This window comes from Micromys minutus (genome assembly GCF_963924665.1).
Source record: "Micromys minutus genome assembly, chromosome: 20".
Lineage (NCBI taxonomy): Eukaryota > Metazoa > Chordata > Mammalia > Rodentia > Muridae > Micromys > Micromys minutus.
This window is the reverse complement of record NC_137955.1, coordinates 34,696,091-34,716,731: the sequence shown is the minus strand read 5'-3', so window position 1 is coordinate 34,716,731 and position 20,641 is coordinate 34,696,091. Positions and strand designations below refer to the sequence as shown.

Sequence of the window (20,641 nt, the reverse complement as noted above, 5' to 3'; positions counted from 1 at the left end):
AGTCCCGATACAGTCAAATGTACAATAGTTATATCAGGCGTATGAGAATGAAACAAGGTTTAAGTCAGGGATATTAGTGAGTTTATCGCTAGCTGAAGTTTTATGGTTTTCACTAACAATCATCATAATTGGTGCTTATAAGGTGGGTTGTTATTACTTTCCAAATGGCTGTGTTTCTCAGCAGGTTTACTGTATCTTCATTATGCCATCATTTAGACTAAGTGAATAGCAGCCTTCAGTCTTAGCGGAAGCACAGCTTTAAGAGTACACGGGAAAGTGAGAAGGAAATCCCCATGCATGGAAACCTGTGTTATGTTGTCATGACTACTGAGGACAAGGTGTCTTTGTCTTTGAGGTGCAATGCCATATGAAAAAAGTAATGTATGTGGTCACAAAGGGGTCTCAAAAAGCCAAATTGCCAAATTCGATGCATTCTCATTTTCTGAAGTTATATGGCCATTCACAAAGAAATCTGTTTAGATGAATTAATTTGTAATTTTGTATGAAGAGGAAATTGTGTCACATAAAGTTAAATATTGAATTTGATTTACGAAATTTAAGGGGTTTTAAGTTTTATCTGACTTCTATATTTAATGATAGCAACAAAGAATCACTACTACAAATAAACAGTAAACACGTGTCTATAACAACCACCAACACTGCATAAATGCTAAATTATTTAATCTCACATCATCAGTCTAAAAAGAATACAATATGACCCAGTGTTACTGATGGTAATGAGAACTATAGAGGTCAAATTAATTTGCCGTAGTGGAAAGCTACTAAGTGAATTATATCACTGAGACTCATGCACGGTCTGTTCTTGTACTGTCCAGAAAGCAAACTACTACACAAGCCAGGAACCCTCAGGAAGTCATGGACTGAAAATGCATTTAACCTAACTGGATTAGACATATGTGGAACAAGGATCATGAAAGACTTAGAGGAAAACAATTCTACATACCCCAGGGAGTGATATATTTGTCCCACCCTTTAAATATAATATTAGATTAAGGAATATAGTGTATTTAAAACAGATTTCTTGACATGTTAAACATGATAAAAAGAATTTTGTAAGGATGAAATAGAGGAAAAGTGGATTTAGGGGAGAAGGAAGATGAGGGAAAACCAGGAAGAGTGGAGGGAGGGGAAACTGTGGTTGGGTGTGTTGTCTGTAAGAAGAAACTGTTTTGAGTTAAATGAACACTAGCTTGGTACACATTTTATATTTTATTTCTATTTTTTTAGTTTGCAGTATAGTTTTTATTTTACAGTTTGCTGATTTTTTCTCTCTCGTTTGTACACTGGGGAAAACATTAACGTAGTAAAATGTATATTTGTTCAATATATGTCAGTCTTGAGGCTTCAGTGATCTGTTATGTATGAAAATGTTCATAGAACCGTAATTGCTGAACTATGGATATCTAAGCAAATGATATTAGAGATTAAAAATCATCCCTGTGAAGACTTGATACCCCAGTGTAGGGGAATGAAAGAAGTGGAGGCAGGAGTGAAATGGGCGGTTTTCTGAGGGAAAACTAGGAAGGGGAACCTAGATGACCTATAAAAACTAATAATATCCTATTTGCCATAGTTGACTGTTCTCAATAGATAAATTGTAAAAATTCATAAGAGATAATCAATAAAAATAATAGAATATATTTTATCTCTAATTTAAAGTAATAAGTAGGTATTTTACAAGGTAAATTAAAATATCCAAAATTTATTGTGCTATACATCCAGAGTTGGGGGCTGGGGCCAACATACCTCTGTTGCTATAACTGTGTGTTGTAAATGTTCATTTAACCTTGACTCAATTACTGAATGGAGGGTATAATATTGAGTTATCATGATCCAATAAATAAGTCAATATTTAAGATATTATGGTGTCAAGTAATTTTTTTTCTTTACAAAATTAAGGGTATGAAGTTTTTCCTATTTCTATTACTATCATGACAATTACTATTACCACATTACTGTAGTATATTTTGTGTAATAAGCTTAAGGGGACTGTCATGAATTTTGCGTAAATAAAGCATATTGAATAAAGGATTTACACAGAAAGTACAATAAAATAAATGTGGGCTCATTGACTATATTTGTTTGGAAATGACTGCGTATTTTCATTCAACTAGCATTTATCAATTACTTTAGTGAGTGTACTATTCAAAAACAAATTTTATCTAAAATTACGGAGAACTTTAAATTTGATACTCTTCAAATTGACATATGTTACTGATGAATGATCTTTTTTTCCAGTGGTTGCTTTGTTTATTTAAGAATACAGCATTTATTGAATATGGTTCATTCCTCTGAATCTGCATGTTCATTTTCTTAGATTTCTAAATTTTTTTTTATTTGTGTGATATTTAGTATATACATCCCATGAATGTCTGGTGCCCTGAAAGGATAGAAGAGGGCATCAGATGCCATGTGACTATAATCATCAATTGTGAGCTGCCAAGTGGGTACTGGTAAACAATCCCAGGTTCTTTGTAAGGGCAACAAGTGCTCTTAATGACTGGACCATCTCTCCAGCTCAACATGTTCATTATCTTGACAGGAGACTCAGGATAATAGTTCAAGAATACATATCAAATGCAAAATTAAAATTTTACATTGCATTAACTAGGGTGGCTATTATTAAAATGTTCAAAAAAACCCATTAAAGTATGCTATAGGTTTCTTTGTCCTTGATGAATAACACAATATTAAGGAAAATATGACTAATTGTAAAGTAAGTACATGGATGTTCTCTTTTCCCATATGTTGATGGTTTCAAAACAAAAGCATAAACAACCTCTCCAAAACTCCAAGTCTAATGAATTAACTGTCTAAATATAATCATATATATATATATATATATATATATATATATATATATATATATATATATACATGTACATATATAATAGAGACATGCACACACATATAAACAATACATACAGACACATAAGACAAGACGCATGTTCAAATAATTCTATCTGGTTTCATAATCCTTGCACACACATAATTTTAAATAAATTAATTCTAGTTACGCACTGCTGAAAAGAAACTCTGGGTTAATAGCACAGAAAGAACAACAGTTCTCATGAAGAGTAAAGCTACAGAAAAACATTAGAAATCTTTCAAAGTAACACCTGTATGAAGTTACAAATACTATAAAAAAAACTTTAAAATTCTAAATCTATTCTCTCACAAGGAGATTGACACTGAGGTCAAAAGTAAAATGTGATCAACTTTGATGGTGATAACCAGGGAAAGATGAAAATAGAGATCACAGGTATCCCTAGAAACATATAATTTCCTTTAACAGGGAGTTGATTCAGCAGGTTATATGTGAATGTTGATTTCTTCTTTATGTGTATAAAGAAGGTGATGAATCCGGGGGTAATTGCACATTGGAGGGTTGGGATGGCGGCATGGAAGAGGTGGCAGGGATATGATTATATTTTCAGTTCTTTTTAAAGCTAAAGATAAGAGGCTAGACTAGAGATCACACTAGAATATGATATTATTTCCTTGATTCATTACAGCTCCAACTTCTATCCTGATGTGGAGGAACTAGTGAGGGAGAGGAAACTAGGCAGAGACCTATAGTCCAATGGCTTCACTGGCATCAGGCTCATGTTTCACACATATGATTTTGTTTCACCAAGATTTTGTAAGAAGAGACAGTAAATAGGTGGTCTGTAAAACCATTCTCTAGCCAGAAAATAATGTCTCTTAACACATCCTTCATTGATTCTAGAAACTTGGAAAATTAATTAAAGATGCGTTCATCTATATGTAGACCAGAAACATTTAAATATTTTAGAAGGTCTGCCTTGTCACACATAGTAATAGAAAATGTAGTTTACATTACTTTCCAAAGTTCTGACTACATTGGCATTTATAATAGAGCCCTTATGATTTTATGTTTTATTTATTACAATTTTATGTTCAACTTAGGATCTTACTTATTAATATCTAAGTAGAGAAAAATAGTTATTACAAATTTATTATCTTTATCAATGAGTATATTCTTTTTACTGGATTAAAAAGTTATTAGGTAGTAACACATTTTTGGGGGGGTGTTGAGATTTAGAACCCCCAACTCTGTAAGAGAATTTCCAAAAGTTTACTATTAATTTGAAGTTTACTAGTAAACCATCCCAGTGTTTTTAATTAGCTAATTAGTAATTTGTTAAGTCTGTCTTTATACTCTAGATCTTATGCTTGAGAGAACAAAAAGTAAAGCACACTCACTCTGGGGAAAGCGAGGAGGATTGTCATTGACATCGGTCAGTGTAATGTTCACTGTGGTGGTTCCAGACAAACCTCCCATCTGGCCGCCCATGTCCTTGGCTTGAATAACCACCTGGTACTGTTCCTTGTTCTCTCTGTTCATGTTTGGCAGAGCTGTCCTGATGATACCTTTCGGGAAATACAAATGCTGAATCATCCCACTGTGTGGCATCTTCCAATTTAACCAATTATCACAGTTATGATATCAAGTGATATATATATATATATATGTGTATATATATATATATATATATATATATATATATATATATATATATATAATAAAACTAATTTCATGTAAATCCTTTGTGTTTGTTTTATTTGCTATCTACTAGTACTATCATATTCTAAACATATAAAACCTCAAAGAGTTATAGTTCTATTAGTTCAATCACTTACATGTTAGAGTTTTTAAATATATAATAAACAGGCTGGACACATATCTTAGTAAGTGAAGAGCTTCCTATAGAAAGACAAAGACATTAATCCTTAGCTCTCAAAGAATGGCAGCAAGGTCCTGCTAACCCAGTTTGGGGGTGGGGTGGGGTGCACAGCCAGAGGGTTTCTGGGATCTACCATTTAAGCTGTTTAGATAAATTGTTGGGAGTTCAGGTTCATTTGCCTTAAAAACAACATGTATATCAACTTGAAATTGCACCTTATGTTCCCCTCCTAATATAGCATTGATTTTTGTTGTCCACCTTATGCTTGCAAAGATCACAAACACAGTAACTTCAGCAAACACCAACCCACTGCTCCTGACCTGTTTCTGGTTCCACAGAGAAATAAGGCTGCCCTTGAAGTATGCTGTAAATGAGTCTGGCGCTGTTTCCGTATGAAGGGTCATCTGCATCTGTAGCTGTGACTTGCACCACAGAAGTACCTGAAGTATCCAAATTCAGCTTAGTTCTGCACAGTACCAGAAGGAGGAGCAAAAGTGCTTGTTTTCATTGAAGACTTGAGTGACTTTTGGCTTTAAAAATGACCACTTTAAGGAACTGTCACATACAGTTTGGTGATAGATACAGATAAAGGTATACAGTGTTGCAAAGGAATCTGAAATTCTACTTAACAATTTCTATTCAATCAAAAGGTGAGTGCTTATAGACAAAATAGATGATGCTGTATTGTTTCAGAACATAACAAACATGGTCCCTTTATAAATGTAAAGACCTGGTATTATTAAAATGAATTTCCAGATAATAAACCTGTTTAGAGTAAAGGGCATATCTAAATCTCAAAGGAATAAGTGTAATCTTTCTCCCCTTGCATTAATTAGCTCATAAAATAATTAACAGCTGCTCTAGAACTCAATTTTGTGAATAGATTGAATTCCAAATTTAGAAACAATCCAAAATAAGCCGATATTCCCCAAACCACTAAGATATGTCTAACAGGGTTCACAATATCTGCCGGTTTTATGCTTGATGACCACCCAAAGTCATTGTGGCTTAGCAAAGTTCAACAACAATTCCAGAACAAAGGCATTGAGAGATGCATTTGTTTGATATTAATATTAAAATACCAAATGTTGGATTTAATAAACAATTTTTCTAATTTACACAAATTCATATACATTTGGAAAGACTGTTTGTGTAAAACCCAAGTATATCTTACTCTAAAAATGTTATTAGGCTTTTCTAAACTTTGGGTATATTTTCCCTATTTAGTAAAAATTAAGTATTTACATTCTCACCAATATATTACATTGTCATCATTAAAACTATATTCCATTTTCTTAAACATTATACGCTTTTACCTTTTTATTTTATATATTTCACAACCCAATGTTGCTATTTTGTCCTATTATATGAAGGTGAGATTTAATAATAGGCTATTAAGTATGAGAATGATTACAGAAGATTTATATAAGAATATTAGAGCACAAGGATTTTTCAGTATTATCAAAATAATCCAATCAAAACTTCTAATGGCTAGCATTCATAAGTGGACCCATGTCTTAACTCTTCTTACTATTGCTGTACCAGTCTATGATCTACAGCTCTAAGTAACTCTCTAGTGGTCTACAGCTGCAGTTTTCCTGTTGGAGAATTCAAAATTATTTTTTAAAGTAGAGTGCTGTTGATCATGTATAGATATTTTTCCTTGTTGGTTTCTGTGAACAAAACAGTATAGCAACTACTGAAATATTTTTGTTACATTAGGTTTCAGGAATAATTTGAAAATTTTTAAAAATATGCAGGAGGGTAGGCATCTCTTATATATGAATAGAACTATGTCACTAAGAAGACTGAATACTCAGGATATAAAGGGGTCCCAATACCTGGTACATTGTAAGAAGTAGAAAAAAAAACTCTAACCTTATTATATTTGCTTGCTGTAAAAATTAATATAGTAAGTTTCATTTTTGTCCGTTCTACTAAAATTGACAGGTATTTTCTGGATTATTGAGTAGGTCTACCTTTAATCTGCTATGATGATCTGCAAATCCACAAGCCTTTGCGTCTTTACTAAATTAAATATACATTTTGGGTAAGGAATAAAATGAGTAATTTAAGTTAATTAAACATATTATTGCAAGAATGATTTGAAATGACTTTATAGTTTTCATACATCCTACATGGTATAACTGCACTTACCTACAACGGACATTTCAGGAACACTGGCTGTATAGATTTCTTCTGGGAATGTAGGCTCATTGTCATTGATATCATGGATTTTGATCACAAATTCTGACTCTGGCTCCACTGGCCTCAGAGTTCTTCTGTTAATAGCTTGAGCACGTAGAGTATAAAAGGCCTTTTCTTCCCTATCAATTCTTCGTGTGGCATGAATATCACCTGTTTTTTCATCAATAATAAAAAGAGTACCAGCTCCGTCTCCAGACAAAATGTATTTGAGCGATCCATCTCCTTTATCTTGGTCTGAATGAAGCTGGAGGAAATAAAAAAAGCATATCCATGATGATGAGTCAAGAGGTACTGGAGTAAAAGTATTCAGAGATGACCCTTCAAATCTTCCCACAAATAACAGGGTCAGCAATTCCAGTTCGATAAATCAGAGCTGAGTAGCTTTTATCACATTCAAGGCCCAGCCAGAGCTTTTCATGGAGCATTGTCATTTTTTTCCAAAAACAAAACAAAACAGAAACCCAAAACAAACAAACAAACAAACAAACAAACAAAAATGGCCAAAGTTAAATTATGTTCCTTTTTCCTGCTCCATATATCACTCTTTCTATAAACCAATAATTCAGATAAAGGCATCAGTCAAGAAGGTGCAATGCTTTCAACCCATTCTAGAGTTGTAAGGTTATTTTCCTATTATATGTTACAGGAAATTCAGCTCCAATCAACTTATTATTGGTTGTAATTAGTAACATCTTAGGATGTATGTCTTTCACAATTATGAGATGGACTTCAAATGTGGGAATAATAAACATGATATTTAGCTGCATATGAAGATGATTCCTACCCTGTAAATGTTTGTAGGTCTCAGGACAGAGTAGAGACGTTTATGTAACACAGGTTACACATATATAAATAATACATAATGCAAAATATAAAATAAAGTAAATTCTAGTATTGTATCTTGTCAAGCTTTCTTATTTTTTTATTGGATATTCTCTGTATTTACATTTCAAATGCTATCCCCTTTTCCTCCCACTGCCAACTCCCCTCCCCTCCCTTTGCTTCCATGAAGGTGCTCCCTCTCTCAATGACCCTCTCCCACCTCAGTGTTTTGGCATTCCCCTACATTGGGAAAATGAGTCTTCACTGGACCAAATGCCTCTTCTCCCATTAATGCCAGACAATGCTATCCTCTGCTACATATACATCTGGAGCCATGGGTCTCTCCATGTGTGCTCATTGGTTGGTGTTTTAGCTTCTTAAAATCTGCAAAGGGGTAGGATGGTGACTGCCCTTCCTGTGCCTATAGCAGAACCACAGCAAACCTTTCAGAATGATGTCAACACAGTTGTATCTAGGATCATGTGTACATGTTCCTGCAGCTGAACTAGGAATCCAGGAATTCCTGTATAGTGAGAAAATTCTTTGTGAACTATTTTTTAAAGGTATCCTTAAGGCAAGCCAGCCAGACTTAAAGATGCGTGGATCAGTAAGTTAATTCTTTGGGAGACTGGACAGAAAATTCTCTTATGATAACAAATAAACTTTAGGTGGCTGAGTCCAGGGAAGAAATGGGTACCAAGCATCTTTCAAAAAATGTGGCAATGTGCAGGGATAACAACTTATTCTGGGATTCTTAGCTTGTGGAAAAACATGTAGACACCTTCACTAAAACTATTTAGCAATGGCCAGGTTTACAACTATATCTATTAATATAATATATGTAAATATTAGTTTCAATATATGTAACAAAATGTAATTTTTAAACTTAATAAGACACCTAGTTGTGTTGCTTTCATAATTTCTATAGATCATGACCTACACATTTCATATGCAAGAGAGAAAAGAATGGTGGCAAAGGATCTTTGACTGGGGAAAGAAATGGGAGGGCAGGCCTGAGAAAAGGTAGGGAAAATAAGTAACTTTAAAGATGTTTTTAAAAAGCCATTTGGTGTGAAAGCTTCATTTGTGGGTGTATTCATATAAAATTCTCTAATCAGACTTACCCTATGCATGTTCATTCTAGAAGTCAACAAACTAATTTGCCAAATTAAAAGCCAGTACCTGGTGTGTGATAAGTCTAATCAAGTTCTTTGTGAGAAATGTCCTAGAGACTCCCAGAGCAAGGAAGGCTATTTGCAATACTCTTAGTTCCTCATGACAAATGTTCAACAATGTCTACTGCTGAAGACAACATACACATTGCTCATGGGACATCAAAAAATCCAGATGGTACAGATGTGGGAGCTTCCTTCCTGCAGATTAACACTCATAAAACAAGAAGGTGCTGTGCAGGCTTCTAAAGTGGAGTAATGTGAAAAACCTTGCAGGTCTTTGGAGCTTGTGAACAGAAATAATGACCATCATGTCAAGATTGTGCCCATGGATGTAATAGTGGGATGAATCATAAGAGTGTGACCAACCATTTCTGATTAAATTTAAGACCTCCCCAGAGAATACACACATGTCCAGTATAGAAAATCTGACCAAAATCCCATGGGTGAGGTGCTCATAGGCTCAGGGCTAAGACTAACACTTAATTTTCTAGATGGATACAGTGTTACATTGATATCTAAATTCCTTTCTTCCTACACTGAGATTAGGGCAGCACTCAGATTTCAACTGAAATGTCTATCTGAAGAGGATGGTGGTTAATGCAGGAACACAGAATTCTAAAACCTGGAGACAGTAAGTGATGGTGGAGTGCTCAGCCACAAGTGACACATTTTATCACACCAGCTCCCCAAAGATGAGGTGCCATCTCATAAGAGGCCAGAGAAAACCATAGAAAAATACTGTATTCTGGACATAAGATGACCTCTGTGCGCATGAACACAGGGCAGATGTAGATGCCTTTGTACAACCTGCACATGATCAAGCTGTTTAATATCAAAAAATGGTGTTGGAAGTGTTTCATGGGCACCCAGAGGTAACTGAAGAGCTCTAAACAGTTAATGGTTTGTAGGACAGGAAGTTTAACCTTCTTCAAGGGTGATGACTTCTGGTAAGTCATGCTAGCATAGCAACAACATGATCAACTCAGTCACCTGCCTAGTACCAAAGTCAGTATTCGAGCATAAATATAAGCAAAAGCGAATATATTTAAATATGTGATTGTATTGCTAGTTACAGCTTCATTTATAAAAGTGGTTTGAATTTTTTGTAACATCATATCTCCATTAGAATTTAGCAATCTCCTCTGTATAGAGCTCCATTCTCAACTTAGAACAAACAATTAATCATTACTGGTATAATAGATACACATATCTGAAATGTAGAGGTACTTTAGAAATAAAAGAAGTTGAAGAACAAAGAGCTATTTATTGAGTGTGTAGCTATTTGAAAGCAAGAATAAAAGAGAAATAAACTCAGGAAGTATGAGTTATTAAAAAAGAAATCTCTCAGAAGTCACATGTGAAGGCGTAGTCCAGGATGGTTATTAGTATCTAAATTTGTACCCAGTTTCTCAGAAACTCTAAAATTATATACATTTGCAGCGCTGTGGTCATCTTACCAGTGAGAGCTCTAAGCATTACATATTTCTTATTCACTCTGAGAAACATAACCTAATGTATTTGGTGTTATCAATCACTTGACCAGACAGTACTGTGTGCTTCACGGTAGACGGTTCAAGATTCATTTGCTATTCATTCATTTACTTCCATTTGAATTTTCTGTATAGTCAGGCGCTTTTAGAAGCAAATTCAAAGTTCCATCTGTATTCTATGGAAGACCCAAAAAAAACATATAAAGCATATACACAGAGAAAACTCTAAACAGCTTACAGGAGTTCATGTGTATCTGTTTAAGCATGTGACATCTAAGCTACTGGACGAAGATTGAATACAGCTTTGAAACTAAAGACATTCCCCATTTTAAAAGGTGTGTATCTTAGGACAATGGTACAGAGCATAGAACTGGGGTGCAGAAATATGCAAGGCTGGAAGGGAATGATTCAAAGTGGTTCTGCTACTTGAATCAGTTAAGAATGCAAAAGAAAAGCTCTTGAGAGTGTACATTTATATAGTGGGATTTGAATTTTTATAAATCTGAGTTTAGGATAAAAATCACAGCTGGGTTCATACCTTCACTGATACTACAGAGAGAAAATTAAATCTTGTAATTGGACCACATACTGTGAGAGTTGCTGTTGGATTCGAAAGTTGAACACAGTAGCGGTAGCAGCAAACCTAAAAGAGGCGGCTGCAAGTCAGACTGTGGTTTTAAGAATCAGGAAATGAAAAGATGTCTACTTTGTCCAAAAGGGATATAATTAAGGAAAGCAATTGACAGTTACAAATGTAGCACTTTACATGTTAAGAAGCTGAGTTTTTTTCCCCCAGAAATCGGGCTTTATTTTAGTGGTGAATTACTTTTTTTTTTCTTTTGTTTCATTTTTTAAGCCATTTCTTACAGTGGGGAACAAACTGAACAAGACTGACCACTGAAACTGGAATAAAGATAAAGATGAAGAGGATTAGGGCCATAGTATTAGGCTATGATGATGGTTTCTGTGATGAAGAGTTGTGTACCCACTGCTGGGCCTTCTATTATATGCCTTCTATTTGGTATATTGGTGGCAATGTTTTTATTAGAATCCGAAGGGGAAAAAAAATCAACCAAATTCTTCAATTAGTTCTTACCTAGTCTTCCATTGTTCAAGACTCTTACTTTTAGATTTTCCACAAAAGAAGGATTTTATTGTTTGTTTCCTTTTCATGTCAATTATAATTGGCTGTTAAAAGGTTTTACTAAGAGCACAATGCATACTGAGCCCTCTCCCCGACAAGCCACCCTTCTCTCCCTGTCATCCTTTAAAACACAAACCTCTCTGTCTCATTTTCAAATTTAAGGAATTTGTTTTAAGATCTACTGGATTTATCCAGGACTGTCTGTTTGACTATAGGTTTGCATATATCCTATGGGACCCAGAAGGCCAAATAGTAGATAAACAGCTTCTCATCACAGAACCCATCAACAGCCTGTCATATTTCATCAAAGGCCGGGGTCTGTGAATCTACCATCATTCCATGATTAAGTGTGGTTGGGGCCATGCTTGTGTAGGTCAAGCATAAATCACGGATAAGCTATGAGTTAATGGCCACAACAGTTACTACTGAGTCTAGAGGGTAGCTTTAAGCAGCCGCCTTAATTGGTTTACTTCACTTTGTGTGTAATTTCTCCACATTCTCCACAGTATTGCTCCTCTGCCTTGATATTACACGTCAGATAAAATACTATTACACATTACGACCTATTTACTGAGATTAGGCATTAGTTATTCCTTTATAACTATTGTGTTTTCATTGATCTACTTTTTTGCATATTAGCCATAAATATTTAACTTACATAAGTTATTATAAATTAACTTATTTAATTTAATTGAATTATTTTATGTATTTATGATGCAAAGATATGGGGTCAATTAATTAATGTATAGCATCAACTTTCAAAGAAAAATGTATTTTACATGGGTTTGTATTTTGCGATTTTATTGTGTGAAACATAAAATTTTCTTTATTTATTTATTAATCATTTTATTTGTCTGATCTCCCTTCTATGAACTCTTACTCCATTCCCTTCTCCTTCACCTTCAAGAGCCTGCTTCCTTCGTCCACTCACCCTCTAGGATTCCCTTCTCTGGGGCATCAAATATCCACACTACCAATCCCCTCCCCTCTCACTGATGCCAGATAAGGCAGTCTTCTGCTACCTATGCTTTCAGAACCATGGGTAGGCCCATGTATACCCTTTGGTTTGTAGGGTATACAAGGGAGCTCTGAGGTGTCCAGTTAGTTCCAACTTTAGTATATGTTTTGCTAAAGAGAGCATATAAGGTTTTCTTTTAACACACACACACACACACACACACACACACACACACACACACACAATTTTAGTATATGTTTTGCCAAAGAGAGCATATAAGGTTTTCTTTCAACACAGACACACACACACACAGACACACAGACACAAATAAAAGGAAAGAAGGAAAGGATAGGAGGAAAGGAAAGGAAAAGAAAAGAAAAGAAAGGAGAAAAGAGAAAAAGGAGAGTCTTGTGGCTTTAGCTCTGCAGTAACACCTGTTTTCCGGTGTGAAACATTTGGCCACAAATCTTTAAGAAGAATTTTATGTTAATACTGACCTTTCCTTTCCTTGAGGAAAGCCTATTAAAAATTCACAACCTGCTGTGCTCCTTGTAAATTCCCCAGCAGATAAAGGACATGGCAAGATACATGACAACTAATGAAAATAGGACAACAGCTTCTCTGCTGCACAGTTAAAAGCCATCTCTGTGTGCCTTAACTTTTTTAACTCAGAAAAGTTTAAAGGAAAAGCTACTATTGTACTTGTTGGCATTGAGCAGTTCTAATATTTTAAATGTAAACAAGCTGTAGAGGTTAAAGAAAATCCTCAAAATTTAAAGAATGTTTGGCACACTGAAATGTAGCATATTTCCGATATAGTCTTGAGTTTTTATGAAATAAACTTTGTAACAAACACCAAAGGGATGTGGTAACAGACCTTGTTTCAAAACACTTTTTTTTTTCATGTAAGAGTTGGGGACGTAAATATGTGTCACACAAATGCTGTAAGGTACTTTTCAGGATAGGTAGTATGCTGCTGGCAATTGCATTTGTTTAGTCTTTTATAATCAGTTACACACAAAGTGAACCACAGATTGGATTACTTCCAAACAAAAGAAAGAATTTCGGTTCTAGTTTGGTGTAGGGTCTTTCAAGTCTTATTTCCTGCCTAGGCTCACATCTCTCAATAGTTGTTCTTTAGCGGGTGGTCATGGAACCTCTAGCAGCTGTCCCTTCCCTGGAAGAATTACATCAGCTAGGGGCCAGCTCTGAAGGTTGAATGCATTACCTCCACTTCTTGACTCTCTGAATCTTAATTATGGTTGAAAATGTAAGTTCTCAGCTTCCTATTCCAGCTGCCACGCCTTCCTCCTGCCATTCATCCCCCTCCAGGATGACTGTGTTCCAGAAATCATCTATTTATCAAGAATACCTTTATAACAGCAGGGAAATAGTAGCTGATACTTGTGGAAAATCAAGGGTCACTGTACCAGATTATTCATTGTCTACGCGGGTTTAATTCCTTGATTGTATTAGTGACTTCTAGTTGCTTTACCAGATTGTATAGAAAGAGAGGGCTTTCTTTTAGGACTTGAAAGGAACATTAATGTATGTGTTGAGAGTTTGCTTGACCTACTCAATCACTGTGACAAAGTACTTAAGATTCTAGACACTTCAAACATTGTTACAAAAATGCAAATGGATAGATAGTTTTCTGAGACTCAGGGCAGAAATGTAGCTATAACCCTCTAGAGATATTAAAAATCTAGTTATGTGCCACCAATGTATACATGGTGGAAGAGCATATTCAGTAGAAAAACAACAAAGTATTAGAATAGACTAAAACTAAAATCCAGAACAGAGAATCAGTTCTGTGACTATGGCAACCTGTCCAGCATCTGAAACATAGGGTAGCATGAGGTGGCTTTAGCCAATCTGGTTGCAATTTTTACTAGTCCACTGTAGTGTTGCTTGCCTTTCTATTGACTGTATCTACTCATTGTCTTATACATTTTTGGGGGCGGGGGAGAAGAAAGACAATTTGTTACTAACATTTACATTGAGCAAGAATTTCCACTCAGTCTTTGGATTCGTCCCAGCTCCATGCATTACCTTTGCAGTAATTCACCTTCCTTTGAAGTTTGAATCTAAGGTGCCATGAAGAGACACTTTTAACAGTATGTATGCTTCCAGTTTGAGCAGACCATGATTACTGTTGCTGTCAGGTCTTCATTTCCTTCGAACATATTTCAATCCTGTTCTGTGTGCTTTGGTTAGAAGTCACAGCGAATAGGATTTTAGGATACAATTCCCTTCGTAAACTCGCATGGGCAGTTCCCTGTTAAGCTCTATAACTTTTAATTGAATATAGATGGTTCATACCCTTGAGCTTGAAATGTGTAGGGCTGCACAACATTCTGAAATGCCTCTTTCCCATACGGCTATTATAAATCACTTGGCTTCTACTAAGGAACCCAAATCTCTTCAGCAGCTACCATTGTCTTGGCCATAATTTTTCATGAGCTTCATTAATTGGAAGGACATATTTCGAAACTTTTTCACTCTGAATTTTATTCACAGGCTATTATAAGTTTTACAAAACCCAAATAACTTTAACTATTCTGTACTCTCAGGGGTGGATTATAATAAAATTAAGGTGGATTATAATAAAATTAACTTGACTGTCAAATCTGCTTCCTACAGTGCCTTAGGACTGGATACAATGAGCACAGTGTAACCTGAATAGCCTGGTCCACTTCCATGTAGAATATTTATTCTCATTTGAAACCCCGTGAATATTATTTATTGTCTACATTTTGTATTATTTTCTAAATCCCCTGGAATCACTCATTAAGCATTGTCTATAATTTTCTATATTTTATCTTAACTTTCAACCAAAAAAGCGTCCAAAGTTCTCACATATTTTCAAAGGCTTTTGAACAGCACAGCCGGATAGTCACAGGAAAAATTGTACTTCAAAACCACCTCCCCAAATTAGTCAACGTTGGAAATGTTATGAAAATAAAGTTCTACAACAAAATACAAAGTTACTTGATCGTTCTAGAGTTTTCAGTTACGTTGGCAGGGGTTAGGGGAGCTGAGGTTTCAACTCCTGGTAACCCAAGCAATTCTTTCCTTTCAAAGACTCATATAGTTAACAACTCTCTAAGCAATCTTCACCTTTTGTTTTCTTCAGCTTCTGCATAAGTTGTCTAAAGTCTGTCACTGGGAGGAGCCATCAATCCATTATGGCCATGCTCTTGTGATCTACTTGCTTCAGCAAACACCCAACAGACACACCTCACCCTCACGTGCAACTCATGAAACTTCCAGACACTTCTCCAACCAATGAAGTTGAAAATCACCAGTAAATATTACAAGACTTTTTGTCTAGATGACCCCGACACATCCCTAAGATCCTTCCTCCTAACATAGTCACCTTGGCAGTCAGAAACTAAATATGTGAATTTTAGAGAAAATACACCAGAGCATAGCATGGCCTACCTATCAATTTCAGGTCACTTGTCATTTTCATGTAACTCAACATATAAGCAAATTTTACATAAAATAACAAAGTACTTTACTTCAGAAGTACTTTATCTCATTAAGGAAATTATATAAAAGAGTTTACTAAATAATATCAAAGGGTGAGAATTATTTAGTGGTATTGTAGTAGAAGAGAGGAGCTACAGAAAAGCTAATCATACTATTCCTCTTTTGGAAATCTTTCCAAATAGGTGACCATACTTTAGATATTGATAGCTAATTGTATTTGACTACAGTTCAATGACTAAGGAAAGAAAGGAGAGATCAGAATTAATGTATAATAGACTGGATATCTTAAATAATTTTAATTAGTTTTAATTAGTTAACCAAGAGAAGTACTATTTCAATTTCTTCCTCCCTTCACCTCTTCCCCCCCTCTCTCTGTCTCTGTCTCTCTCTCTCTCTCTCTCTCTCTCTCTCTCTCTCTCTCTCTGTGTGTGTGTGTGTGTGTGTGTGTGTGTGTGTGTGTGAGAGAGAGAGAGAGAGAGAGAGAGAGAGAGAGAGAGAGAGAGAGAGAAAGAGAGGGGGGAGAGAGTCTGTGCATGTGTGCATGCATTAATCTAAAATATCAGAAACTGTTGAGTAATATCTCTAAAATACATTGTTAATTTTAGGCTCTGTTTCCTTTCAAACCACAAGAATAGTTTATATTTATTTTTTAAAAAATTAGGCATATGACAAATATGCCAAGCTGTGCAGGTGCCATCAACATTGGCATAATTCTTTAATTACTCCAGAAAGTAACATTGTCACAAATAAAAAATGAATAGGTTAATCAAAGTGGCACATTTGCATACAATAAACAGATAAAGATGATCTCGCATGAGAACACAGCTGAAAACTGTGGCCAAGCCTGCAAACACCTGCTCAGAAGTAAGTATACGGTTATCCATTTTGGTTGGGTGGGTTTGGAAAGCAAATGGAAGAAAGGTAGATAACCCTGATGAACAATGTGGTGTGTTAGCAAACTAAGACAGAAATGATCCACTGTGTGCAGCTGTTCTTTCCAGAGGTCTTATATAAGCATAATGATACAGGAATGCATAGATCAGTTTATAAGTCTCAATTAAATAATTCTCCATTAATAAATAGGAATGCAAAGGAGATAAAGGAGCAAGGAATAAGATCACAAAACTACTACAATGAATTTTAAACATACTTTATATATTCTATTTTGATTGATTAGCACATTACTGAGCAATTCTTGGGGTGGGGGCAAAGGTGAGTATAAAGAATTTAGGTGTTAGACAATAAAGTATTTATAAATCAGTGTTTTGAGGGTGTGGTGAGCATTAATAAAAAACAAAAAAAATATGGTTGGTTTATTGCTCTAAGAACATGCCATAGAGATCTATTCAAAAACAAACCAAATCAACCAAAGCCACTACAGGAGATGAGAGGGCTTTTCGTGAAACCATTAAGAATTATTCAAAGTCTGCTGGTGAAATTTGGAAACAGTAGATGTGGTGGGGTGAATTGAAAACTGGTAGAAAATGTCCAGAAGCAGGTCACAGAAAAAATATTCTTCTTTTACCATGTGGTGCTTCTCTCTAAGGCAAAGAAAAGTGTAGTGTTTTTCCATTAAACAATTGAGCAAACATTCTGAACTGGTTGGCTTAAGTTATTCACATGACATAGCCCAGCAGAGGGAACTGCCCATACCAGATCAGCCTACAAACATTTGTACAAAAAACTGCTTTAATTATTAATTGATATAGGAAAGCCAAACCTTCTGTGTGTGGCTCAATTCCTAGACATGTTTTGCCTTGTTTAAGAAAGCTAGCTAAGCAACAGTTCCTGAGTGAGTCAGAAGGTGCCATTCATTCATGGTTTCTGATCAAGCTACTGTTTGAATAACATCCCTGACTTCCCTCAGGATGGTCTGTCACCAGCAAGTGTAAGACAACCAAATCCCCTCTCCCTCTTAGTTCAAAACAACAAAAGCAGCCACTACATAAAACCAAGTATATGTAACATAAATTACAGACTGGATTTTGTAGCGGGGTGGGGGTTATTTGTTTTTTGTTTTTATAATTTTTAGCAGGAAGATTTCAAGGTTCTAGAAGGAACATGCTGATATTGTCCTTGAGATTCATTCTGGTACCAGATTAAATCAAAGATGTCAGTTTAATGCCCATACCCCTCCCCATAGCTGTACCAGAAATTAAACTATAGTGAGAGGAAAACATGAAAGGAAACCACAGGAGCAAGTCTAGAGACCCGTGGCATTCATGGATGAGGTTATGCAAATATTTCTTTAACTTAATTTCTCCACATTAAATTGAAGAGAGCACAGTGCTTCCGGGCTGTAACAGTTTGGGAGAGTGAGGTTACAGAGTTTTTATTTGAAGCTCTGGTTTCTAAAGCATATAAAGGCACTTTCCACAGCATACGGAACAAGCCAGAGCCTGCTATCATCCTGGAATTATATCGGAGAGTAAATACAATCCTGTTGAGGTGCAAGCAGTCACTGTTTGCTATTTAACTATGAGACCCTAACAGAAACAGGAAAAAATATAAAGGAATATTAATGCTATTCTAGGAACAGCTAACATACGGATGTGCTATGAACATAAAATTTATGTGAGATGTAATATGAGGAGGTACAAATGTTCTCTGACATAGAGTCTTGTTGTTTAATTAAAACTTCCTTATTGCCAATTTACTGTGTTTTCCACAATGAAAAAATTTGGGAATTGTTTCAGAAAAGTGACGGGGCTCCACGCACAAACTAATATCTATAACTGCATTGGAGAAAGGTACTTATTCTCCAGACTTATCAGACATATCGCTAACTGCTCCTCCCTCTTCATTTCTACTCATCTGAAAAAAGTCTCATGTATGCCTTATTACAAATGAGTGAAGTTGTCAGACTCCGTTGTATTCATCTTTTACCTTCTGAGTCCTGATTACACTTTTAAATGTGTATAGGCTGTAAGTCAATAATTGTCCACATATTATGTGTAACTGCAAACTACAGGGCATTATATATATATATATAATGCATTATAATATATATTATATATATTATAATATATATAATATATTGATATATAATATAATATATATTATATATATAATGCATATATAATATATATGCATTAAATATTTTGAACATTTTTTCCATTATTTTCTAGAGAAATTAGCACTTCCCTTCCTCTTTACTGCAACTATCCATACTAGAATGCACACACTTATTTATTACTAAGATTAAACAGCCATCAAAGTCAAATCCTGCAAACATGTCTTGAGAGGGGAAAAAATAGATATATTTTAGGATATTTCTTTGAAAAAGCATAAAGATTTTGAGTTAAATGAAGTCGTCAAAATGACGTGCTGAAAACCGGGAATAGTTATTATGTTTAAACTATAATTTTGCATTAAGAATATCTTGTTCTCTACTGGCATGGAGCTACATGGAACACCATGAATGTGAGGCTAATCTCAGCACATTTCAAGAGGCTGTCAAAGGAGGGGAGATATGAGAGCGATGTAGAAAGAGAGGAAAGCAAGAATGTTGTTATTTGTATCAATGTTCCAATAAGTATAAATTTGAACTACTCGGAATAGGATATATACATGGTTTTTAATTGATAAAAATATGAATAAAGCTTTTAGAAATAGAAATTCAGGTATAGATTATTTTTTCTTTGCAACAAAATTTAAGTTCGGTCAGCAGGAACATTTGCAGATTATCTTAGAAGTAGCATTATTCAATCAGTAAATTTATGCCACTATTCCCAATAGCCACTTTCAGAATATCCAAATAGTGCCAAAATTTTTTAAAAAGCAAAAAAGTAAAAAAGAATAAATAAAATGTAACATTATGTGGCTCAATTGTTTAAATGCAATAAGAACTATACTCTAAGGAAGAGCCTAAAATGTCTACTTAAGAAGAGATTAAATTGAATGAACTTTTAACCAGGAGACAATAACCCAATCAGATTTCACATGCTAGTAAATAAAATCTTCAGTACCAGAAACGAGTTACCTCTTTTTGAACAGTTTGGCAGTAGAATCCCACAGAATCAGGCATTACAGGCTATTGTCAAAGCTATTGGTATGCCTCCAGGCCTTAACATGTAGACCCTATGTGAAGACATCACAAATACCTGACATCAAACAAAAAGAAATCTGAATGTGGTACATATTTAGAATTTCCTTCCCTGCTGGCTAGTTCTTATGGTGCTGGAAGGTTCTGTGTACATTACTAAAGGGGGGAGTGGGTATTAATAATCAGTTTTACCAAAAAAAAATCAGTTTTACCTAGCAGCAAAACCTGTGAATAATAATGATTGCCTTGGCAATATATACTTATTGATGCAATAATAGCACATATATTTGGACAGTAACTCTGGGAACTTAACAAGCAGCATTCTTTCATTGTCTCTGTTTTCGTATCTACTATCAATGATTTACCTTGATTTCCTGGCTTAGCTTCTCTTATGCTGGACTGTGTTTGGGACATTAAAAAAAAAAATCAATAAACCCTTTTTGTCTCCAAATTGCCTTTGGGGTTTATCACAACAATAGAAACCTAAACATAGTACTTTCTAGATGAAAGGCCCATTCCATAAAATAGAACGGCCCAGACAGGTCATAGCCCTGGTATAGCTGCTGATCCCTGT

At 35.1% G+C, this 20,641-nt stretch overlaps 1 protein-coding gene across 1 annotated transcript in view; it reads right to left on the bottom strand.

Annotated features, from left to right (window-relative positions):
* Positions 1-20,641, bottom strand: part of LOC308433555 (cadherin-10) — a gene marked incomplete at both ends in the record, with an annotated part of 123,770 nt that overhangs the window by 43,044 nt on the left and 60,085 nt on the right. Inside the window, 3 exons of the mRNA XM_080933649.1 lie at positions 4,249-4,406; positions 5,041-5,170; positions 6,888-7,182. Of these exons, the coding sequence (XP_080789775.1) occupies positions 4,249-4,406; positions 5,041-5,170; positions 6,888-7,182 (583 nt within the window). The remainder of the gene's footprint in view (positions 1-4,248; positions 4,407-5,040; positions 5,171-6,887; positions 7,183-20,641) is intronic.